The 10,378-nt window shown below is 45.3% G+C and overlaps 2 protein-coding genes across 3 annotated transcripts; both read right to left on the bottom strand.

Annotated features, from left to right (window-relative positions):
• Positions 1-1,217: 1,217 nt before the first annotated feature.
• LOC123073528 (uncharacterized) lies at positions 1,218-4,304 on the bottom strand. Of its 2 annotated transcripts, none has more exons than XM_044496623.1 (3): positions 4,132-4,304; positions 3,881-4,048; positions 1,218-1,415 (listed from the first exon to the last, which is right to left on the bottom strand). In XM_044496623.1, the coding sequence occupies exons 1-3, from the start codon at positions 4,156-4,158 to the stop codon at positions 1,320-1,322; spliced, it is 291 nt and encodes a 96-aa protein (XP_044352558.1). In that variant the 5' UTR covers positions 4,159-4,304; the 3' UTR covers positions 1,218-1,319. The 2 variants fall into 2 exon arrangements, with proteins under 2 accessions (XP_044352558.1, XP_044352557.1); XM_044496622.1 differs by lacking the exon at positions 1,218-1,415 and adding an exon at positions 2,001-2,426.
• Positions 4,305-6,039: 1,735 nt separating this feature from the next.
• On the bottom strand, positions 6,040-7,783 carry LOC123073527 (transcription factor bHLH168). Its single transcript, XM_044496621.1, has 2 exons — positions 7,424-7,783; positions 6,040-6,761 (listed from the first exon to the last, which is right to left on the bottom strand). The coding sequence occupies exons 1-2, from the start codon at positions 7,631-7,633 to the stop codon at positions 6,312-6,314; spliced, it is 660 nt and encodes a 219-aa protein (XP_044352556.1). The 5' UTR covers positions 7,634-7,783; the 3' UTR covers positions 6,040-6,311.
• Positions 7,784-10,378: the final 2,595 nt, after the last annotated feature.

Below are 10,378 nucleotides of genomic sequence, written 5' to 3'. Positions count from 1 at the left end.
TGGGGGCTGATCCACATGTTATGTTGTATAAATTTATATTTCACATTTTACAGAGCTATTGTTGTCAGAAACAATCACAATAAAAAAGAATTACTTCTTGCAAAAAATACAAAAAGAATTAACTGTCAATGTCAGGCCAAAGTCTTGATGTTGAATGTATTTGTTCCTTTCCCCAATAAATGTGTTCTCAATGTGCAAGTGCAAAATATATGTGGTCTGAAAAAGCCCTCATGCATCCATGTGGTCGAACTTGTTTAATCTAGCCAGAACCACTAGCTAACCAAGGAATTGGTATTTATATGTCATGCGAAATTGCGGCTGTTTAGTTAAATAATTATTGTTAAGTCATACTGCTCTTTTGCTCCCAGCCGTGCGGCCGATAACTGGGATACATATTGCACAATACGCGGATATGTTCTGGCATCTCCACCATGCAATTACACAGTCATACAAGAACCAACCTGTGATTAGATGGATATTGGTATTCCCTATCCAATAGGGTTCAAGTTTTGGTGCTCGTATTTATTTATAGATTTATTTTACGATTTCCGACGACGCGCGTTAAGAGGGATGAGACGTTACCATCGACTACAATGCGGCTTTGGTGACTTCATCAATATTTCAAGATGGTATGTGAGTCCAGTCTCTCGAAGCTGCTCATAGAAGTAGGGTTTGTGTGTGTGTTCATAACGATAAATGCATGCACGCATATATAAGCACCTACGTCTGTACTGTGTTAAAAAAAACAGACATACCTTATCCATTATCAAGATATCGAGCAAAACATGGAATGCGTTCCAAAATTTTATTTATTCTCCAAAAAGGTTCTCCAGCAATGTACTAACAGTAACACAGATGCTATTGGTTGGAGAGCGTGCATGCACAGATCGAGAAATATCAATGGAGGCTGCTCCTGCTGTTATACTAGCCACAATGTACGTCCACCACATTTCTATATTTTAACACGTACAAGAAGCTATGATAGCCCAAAACTTGTTACAGAGGGTGATTATAGATTGAAGATTGATCAACAATTTTTTCATACATTGATCTTGTTGTGTCCTCCGTGCTTTAACTTTGACCATAAATTTAACCAATGAGACCGATTGCGGCAGGAGCAAAAATTATACCGATGAATTCGTATTCAAAAGAAGTTTGCACTTATATAATTTTTGCTTCCGCCACATTCGGTCTCGTTGGTCAAATTTATGGTCAAAGTTGAACCTCGAAAAGCGTGGGCACACTATATTTTGAAACAGAGGGAGTAGCTATTTAAGGTGTTTTCATCCCTAATCCTGTAGGATTCGTGGATTGTTTATTTATACGGTTAAGTGTATTTTTTTCTTTTTACACACAATTGCACCCAGTCGTTCGGAAATTCTTGAAACTTCTATGCCAATTCTAGTGCTGAAGGCCTGCACAATAACAAGAGAGAAATTTATGGAATTAGTTAACTTAATTTGATGCGAATTAGATACCTTTATAATTTGATATTTAGATGGAAACCAATCCTCCATCACACAATGCAATTTTTCCACATACATTCTGGCCACACGAGAGGGACAAAAAAAAGAAGGAAATAAATTAAGACATCTTTGTCACGTTGTGTACATCCAAGGTTCTTTCCAAATTTCTGGGCTAGCTTCTCCCCTTCTTTTGTTTCTTTCTATCATTCTATAGCCTAAGAAAATGATTGGAGAGGAATCTGTAGTTCCGCAGTTTCACAAACGCACAGGGACACTCTTATATTTTCTTTTGTGCCTTTTACTTGTGTATATGACGTTAGTTCAGTTTAATGTTACATTAGAAACTAACATTTCCCGTCCGATAAGTATGAACCCATATTTTTTATAAGGTTACCGATCCAACGATCCAAAAAGGAAAATAATAATAATATTTTGACACAAAAAGCATTTCATTCAGAAAATAATGCTTTTAATGATACAATATTCATGACAGATAAACTATATTTTATTGGCATAAATAATTATTGGCCGAAACCTGAATTCTAGGACTCAGTGTGCACATTACGTTTTTGCAACGTATGTACGTCCCCGGAAGTGTATAGTGCAGAATATTCTGTGGGCGGCAACAGAGTGATTAGCGTTGATGATGATGGCCCCTTCTTCCTCAAGGATGGTGATCACCTCATGGAGCTTGATAGGCCTCTCCGTGCTGCATATCAGCCTCACCTCCATGCTTGCAATGTCAGATTGCCGCACTTCCGCTACCAGTGGCGATGACTCCAAATTTTCCCCTCCTTTTGGTGACCCTGCACCCCTGCTCATGGTAGCGGTGATAGTGGGCGTCGAGATGCCACTTACTCCCAGTAAGGTAGTCATGGCTTGTGCAGAGGTTTTCTTGTGTGGTAGCTCATCGACCCGTTCCTTGAGCTTCTTAATGTATGATGCCGCCACATCTCCAGTCTGCCTAGTTGGGTCATTGTACCCTATTTACGTATTGAAGGTAAAATAATACGAACACATTATGAAGTGAATTTAATTTTTTTATTTGATAACATGATTTCGTTGGCTGATAGCCATCCTTTTCTAGATAATGGAAGAATTGTATTTTTTTTCCGGTCATTATGGTGATGCACACGATTACAGTATAACAAACCTTTTGGATTTCAAAATTGTTGAAACTGCTCTCTCACATGGATGGATGGAGGTAAAAGAAGAAGGAGCACACAATACACTACACAATACACTGGAGTTTCACCCGGCTTCACAGCCCCGTTACTATTCCCGGAGCCACGACTCACTGGATTACAGAGACGGCTTTGTAACCTTGGCAACAAACGCAGCGCCCACGCATCAGTCGCGCTGCATGCACGGACGTGATCTGCATGCCCACGACGCACATGACCCGGCCGTGGCCACTAATCCCTGCACTACCAAACTGACTTGACCGGCCCATGCAAGTAGCTAGCTTATCCATCCGACGCATGCACTGACGCACGACGCGGACAGCTCCACTCCACCGGCCACACCTAACAGACTGACTACTACCACCAGTACACACTCATGCTACTGCCACAAGCGCGTGCGCACACACTACACACACGCGCCACGCTGCTGCGTCCCACACGTCCCGCCCGTCCCGCGCGCCACCGACACGCCCGACGAACCTGACGAGCCCGACGGCACCAGTGTGTCCCGCCTGTTCCGCGCGCACCCGACGCGCCCGACGAGCCCGACAACACACGCGGTGGCTTATTCCAACAAAAATTTATTATCCATACCATCTCGTGTAAAACTATAGTTTTAAATAGTGGGCTACCTCTGCATTATATCATTTAGATGGGTATTATGCTAAACTGTTTAGGATCAATCAGCGTGATATAGCAGCGCGCTAACGATCGTGCCTCTATTTTCCATAACCCACTATTTAAAACTTTGCGTAAAACCAATTGGTGATTTTCTTTAGTCCACAGTGTCTTTGTACTTTGCACTACTGGCTTTCCAACCTTACCTCAGAGATGACATGAGCTTTGAAAGTACTCCCTCCATTTCTAAATATAAGTTTTTTTTTACAGATTAATCTGTATGTAGGCTATATACATCTGTATGTAGTCCGTATTGAAATATGTCTATATATATCTGTATGTAGTCCGTATTGAAATATCTAAAATGACCTATATTTAGAAACGGAGAGAGTAGTACCTAAAATGAAAATGTCCAACAAACACAGTTAATTGCCATCCGGCACATATATTTTCGGAATATATAAACTCATATTTTTCTGGACAGGATGAGATCACGATATAAACATGGAGAATTGCAGAGAAACAACTAGCTTGCTATCACACAGTTCAGTTATATGCAATGAGAAAAAAATAGCAAGTGAAGAGAGAATCGTGTTCTCAATTAGTTCTTACAGCGTGGGGGAAGTGTTCTTTTGGGATGAGGGACGCGAGCTTCTCGCAGAGCGCCTTCATGCGCTGCCTCCTCTCCCTCTCCGACCTCTTCTTCTCCACCAGTACCGCCGTGCCGCGGCTTGCCCTGGTCCTCTCTCCGCCACTCGCCGGCTTGGCCTTCCTCTCCATCTAGCTTAGCAGGGAGTGATCGATCAGCAACCACGGTCTTAATACTCTAGATGGAAATTTGAACGTAATGGCGAAGAAAATACCGAGGTGAAGGCAGCTGCTAGCTTCATAGCGGCAGCTAGGTAGGATGTGATGGAGGAGGAAGAACGAGTGCGTGGTAAGGGCTGGTCGGCCGGGAGGGGATCTGAGGATATATGCTAGGCCTATGGGGGTATGGGAAATATGCCAGGTATATATTGTGCTAAAAAAATGTGTGTACATATATACGAGGTATATGTGTGGCTACAGTAGTGGATTTCAGTACGTACACATGCTACGGTAGTGGAACAAGGTCCGGACTAAAAGGTATAGGCTCGCATGGACGGGCGGGGAGGATGGCTCCAGCTCATCCTCCTCCCGCTCGACCTCATCCATATTGGTGAGCATCTCCACCTCCTCCGCGGTCTGCGGCGCCTCCATCTCCTGCCGGCGACGGCGTCTTGCCTCCGCAACCGACTCCGACCGGACGAAATCGAGGATGGCCTGCTGCTCCGTCTGCAGATCCCCATCGCCAGCGTCCCCACATCCTCCTCCTTCGGCTCATCCCCCTCCTCCTCAAAGTCGTCGTCCTCGTCCTCTTCCACGTCATCTTCGTCCTCCACCTCCTCCTCCGGATCCATTGCATCCGGAGGTAGCCCCGCGGCGATCCGGGCTTCGCGCCTAGCCCGAATCTTCTCGAGGAGTTCGAGCCGGCCCTCTGGCATCAGAAATGGCTTGCTCCTTACCCGGCGGCGTGAAGGCATGGCTACTAGGCGGACGGGTGGACTGGAAAGTTGCGGCGGCGGCAGACAGGAGGAGGAAAATGTGGATGAATGGTAGGGTTTCGATGCCGCCGGTCGACTTAAATAGGCGGGTAAGGCACTACGCAGCCAGCCGGAGCTGCGCCACATGGCGCCACCGGTCCGACGAAGGTGGCGAGCTTCGAACCGCGGGTTTGAGGGCGTTTCCGGCTGGGACCCTTCGTCAGTTCGACATGGCGGGCGTGCCCGGGCGCCCTCATATCCGCTCCATATTTGGGCTGGATATGAGGGGCACCGGTCAGCCCGGGTCTTTGAGGCCCGTTTGAGGCGTCCGTCTAGGTCAAAAAATGTGACCCATCAATGACCGGACGGGGATGTATGAGACGAGTTTGAGGCGTCCGGCTGTAAATGTTGTTAATGTAGGAAAGAATATCTCTAACGCAGTGATAGGTGAGATCCTCCTTGGAGCAAGGCTAAAAATGCCGATGTTGTAAAAAGTCGATCCTACGGAGCATCGTTTTTTTCTTTGCGTGGTACGCCACCATCGTCATTTCGTAAGACGTCACTAGCTCTGTACTCTACCCCGTTGAAGTTAGACCATCGTCTTTGTGGTTGGATTCATTCCTTAGTATTGTCTCTATTTTTTAACCGACGATGTAGGCATTATTTGAAGTTAATATAGCTAGCATGAAAGATTTCCTGTCAAAAAAAAATCCGCCAAATAGGAACCACCGTATTTACTCCCTGAGCCCAAGAATAGGAACACTAGAGCTACAGTGTTTACTCCTGGAAAACAAAACCCACACACGTCTTTCTGGTGGCCGTAAGCTCAGGCCCCAGACCACGTTGTGGACCCAGAACAAGAGAGATGCATGCCAAATTAAGTTTAAGTGCATCCACAGCACGATCTGGACCATGTACTACCATGGCCATCCACGCCACGCTCTGGACCATGGACCATGTACCATGTACCTTGCTCAGCCACGGAGGTCCAGACCACGTACACGGTTGCAAATGTCTAGTATAACAGCCATCGCTTCCATCAAAAACATAAGAAAAAGCCATGCAGATCGCGTGTCCATTTCAAAGCAGCGATCACGCCATGATAGCCCCGTGATCTCGCACGATTCCCCAAGCCAGGCAGATCACGTGGCTGTTTCAAAGAAGCGATCACGCCGTGATAGCGGCAGTTTTTTCAGATGCTCACGGCTCACAGCGGCTTTTTCAGAATCTTGGGCTCAACCAAACAGAGCCTAATGCCCCCACACCCATGTCTCAAGCCTTCTTAGTAGAAAGAAACCCAGCATTCTGAAAGTTAAAATATCTCACATCTTCAGAAAGGAGGAGACATGCAAGTACATGGCTACACTAGTAGATTTCAGACAAACCTGAAGCTCACTCACGAGCAGAGCAGAGCAGTACTAAGCTAAGCTAAGCTACCGCGATTGATGAAAAAACAACAAAGAAAGAGAGAAAGAAAGAAATCATGTCATGAGGACGGAGGACGAGACGGTGGCGGCTGCGGCGAGGCCACGGAGCCGGTGGGCGACCCTGCCGGCGTCGAGGCCGATGCGGGGGCAGAGCGCCTGGGAATGGACAGTGTAGAAGATCTTGTCGCCGACTACAGAGAAGCTGGCGCTGACCACGTCGGCGCCCTCCTGCTCCAGCACGGCGATCACCTCGTGCAGCCGGAACGGCCGCCCGGCCTCGCTCGCCAGAGCCACGTCCAGGGTGCCGTCCTGGTGACGCACCTCGATCACAGGCAGCGCTGCCGTCTGTGACTTGTAGTCGCCGGCGGAGACGGAGGATGAGCAGCCAACGGTGTTGCCGGAGAGGGCGGCCTGCTTTCGGCGCTTGAGGTCGTCGATCCGGCCCCGGAGCTGCTTGATGTACGCCGCCGCGCTGTCGAGCTGGTCCAGCTGCGTCGCCGCGTCCTGCACAAACAGAACCAAGTCGTGGTTGTCAGATTAGCCGATCAATCAATCCTGCTGGTAGTAGCTAGTAGTAGTCCAAAAAACAGACGATCCACTGATTGGCATCATCTTGCACTTGCAATCAAAAATATATTCAGATTTTGTATGGCAGGTCCATGTGAATCGAATCAGAGGAGTGATCTTCAATCTTGGGTTGGTAGTTGAAAGGATTAATTGTTGGGGATGGATTCACCGACCAAACATTTTAATTTTTCTTTACAACAAAGTAAAAAAAATTGACCACAAAATAATTGTTATCCAAATGAGTGAGTGGTACTACGCTGATCAATTTCTATGGCTCCTACTGCCACCGAATCTGACACGTGCCGAAATGATGATGAGATATTCTTTTTCTTGTGAACGTCGTCACTTTGTCTCCACCAACCAAGTTGAGACATACGTACTAATTCAGTGGACCACACAAGTAGGTGCTCCCCATCACACACTTGTTATGGGTAACAGTGAGATTTTTTGGTACTAGTATGAATAGAATAGTGTATTCTCTACTGCGTGTTACTGATCGGTAAGAGTGTGGTTAATCAGGTGTCTGTTCCCCGGACAGCTGCGTGAGTTGAGCAAATTAGTCTGCCTTTTGGGGGCGAATCAAGAGTGTTTTTACGTACCTTGTTGCTGGACGGCGGCGAGGAAGATGTAGAAGAATAGTGGCGGAGGTGGTGTGCGGATGAGGCGGGGAGGAGGGAGGAGAGCTTGAGGCAGAGGCCCTTCATGTGCAGCCTGCGGTTCTTCTCCACGTCCTTGCGCTCCATCTTGCCGCTGCAGCCGCCGTCCGGCAGCATGGCTCCTCCGCGGCCGCTCTGCCTCCTGCTCTTCATTGTTTAGATGAGTTCTCTCTCTCCCGATCGAGGAGGAGGGATGGAGCAGGTGAGCTGAGGGTGAGGTGTGGATGGAATGGATAGGAGGAGGGAGGGAGGTTGGAGCTGGTAGTTGAGCTTATTTATACAGCAGCAGAGGATTCCAGTGGACGGAGGAGGAAGACGGACCTGCCAGCGAGAAAGCGAGGGAAAAAGAAAGGAGATGGAATCTCTTTTCTTTTTTCTTTTTTTTAATATGTTTTTTTGAGAGAGATAGAGATGAAGATGAGTGGAGAGGAGTAGAGCAACGGTGGAAAGTCAGAGGTCCACCGAAACGTGTATGTTTTCGCGCTCTCACGTTGCACAAACATAATGTGATGCCACGCGCGTAACGAGAGTGAAATGCGACGTAACATGGGTTGATGAGATGCACGCGCGTGACGGTGAAGGGATCCACGAGCAGCAGTGACCGAGTGAGAAAACGACGACCACGCGGTTTCACGGTCAACACAGATCGTACCAGCAATGCAAGTATAGTACTATACATCAATACATGCCTTTGGATATCCCCTTTCTGGTGTGAACAAGAGACGAACTGTGCAATCGCGTGGGCTACGTATATATACAGTGCGATTGATAACGTTGCTGCTAGCCCGCCTGTACACACGTGTGTGTATATAGGCACTACGTACGCAAAAACACAATCACTATCAACCTACGTGTCCCACAAAAATACAATCACAAGCGCTCTTAGCAGCCTTTCGCAATCATGCACCCACGCCTTCCAATCCGATCAATTATCAACCGTATAATACAAGTCACAATGACCCCATTAATGAATGATCACGTGATGACATCGACGTCTTGTCCCCACAAATGTCATAAATACACCATGGGAATTGAGATATGGACCGACAGGGAAGTGAGATATTATTTGTACATATTAATTAGTTAGTAATTCGCCGGCGAACGCATACCTCTTATAATGCACAAATAAGTAGGGAAAACACTACGTTGTATGAAGTAATCCAGACAAGGTGGATAGAAAATATAGCAAAATTTAAGAACAAGATTAGCAAACTAGTTTTTTATATTTTGGGATAAAGACTTAAAATGGAATTAACAAATGAATGAAATATTAAAATATCAGGAAAACTGAAATTTTTATTGCGGACAAGCTTCTATATAATGTATGGGGATTTTAGGTATTAAACTATTAAAATAGAAAAAACACTACATAATTATATTTCCACTATTTACCATCCCTTTTTTCAGAATATTTTTATTTTGTAAATTCCCTAAAACTTTGCGCCTTCTTTGGTAGAATTTTGTAGGAATTTTAAAGGATATGACTTTTGTAGGAAAAATTTCTTGGAGCCCTTTGGATTGTAGGAATAGATTCGTATTGTAATGATGGATAGAAACAACTCCTTGACATTTGAGCGGAAATAAAAATGTTAGCCTTGACCCAATGAAAAAGTTCCTATTCTATGAATCAACTGACAACTCTTTAATTGTAGGCATTGGTTTCAATGGAATGTACTAAGGGGATGGCGTGGAGAGTTTTCATTGGAGGAGAAAAGAAGAGAGAGAGGGGGGGGGGGGGGGGGTGGCACCCAGTGAAACTCAGAGGAGATTTATTAAATTTTGGAAAGTTCTGTAATATCTCCGTAAAGCATCTGTCCAAGAAGCATTTTTGGTTTGTACCACTACTGAGTCAGCACTCCAAAACGGCATACTCCAAACATCAACGAAGTAGCTTAACATCAAGAGATTAGCTTAAGCTACCAAAGCGCGTACAGTACTACTAGTACACGATCCCGGCTGGTAAACATTTTAATCGCGCCTTGATCCTTCAATCTCCAATATAATAATATAGTTTGGTAATGAGATAAGGCCACACATGGTTAATACGTGGCTTAACCTCGATGATGATCCAGGCCAATTTCATTATTTTGGAGAACATGTTGATCCAACAGCTAGCGCGTTAAACTTGGAGGCAAGCAAGCAAGTAACCATCCTCCTTCTCTAAAAAAAATGAATCATCAGAGTTGTCAGATTTTAAAATTAGTCCAACTAGCATTGCCAACGTGCGCGCGCCATTCTATACACGGATATACTCAGTAAAAGTTAACATCGTCGAAGGCAATTTTAACCAACGAAGCGACCGGAATTGGCGATTATGGGAAATACAATAAGAAAGAATCCAATAAAATAATTACTCTATGTAGTACAAAACTATTTTTTTTCACTAGGCTCCTTCTTGATGCACCGTAGGTTTTAAGCACTAAAAGCGGATGCGATATTAGACAGAAACTACAGTAATTCTTTTAATTAGGCTAGTGAACAACCACTTTCCGCGCGCTAAATAATAAAATGGGCGTGTTGGATTGATTCCTTTGGGTGTGACTTTTCGGCCCACCACTGGAAGCTCGCCCAATCAATCACTCTCTGGCTACAGTGGGAGAAAGCGAAGTGTAGCATGGGCCAAAAGGCCATCGCATAGTATTCCGCACGTTCACATGCATGCAGTGACATCGGCCTAGCTCTCGCTTTCATTCATCCATTTTTCTTCTGAAAAGGCAATATATTTGCTGACATCCCCATATATTTTTTACTGCATACTAGTTATTTTTTTGTTAGGCAGGAAAGCACGATTCATACTTTACTCAATCTTTTTACCATACGCACACTAACATCCCCATATATTTTTTAAGGTTTACACAAAGTTTAATCAACTAACAAGGTAGTATTTTCTTTTCATCA

This window comes from Triticum aestivum, chromosome 3D, assembly GCF_018294505.1.
Source record: "Triticum aestivum cultivar Chinese Spring chromosome 3D, IWGSC CS RefSeq v2.1, whole genome shotgun sequence".
NCBI classification, from domain to species: domain Eukaryota; kingdom Viridiplantae; phylum Streptophyta; class Magnoliopsida; order Poales; family Poaceae; genus Triticum; species Triticum aestivum.
Note: the sequence above shows the minus strand (reverse complement) of the source record. Positions and strands in the feature narration are given on the sequence as shown.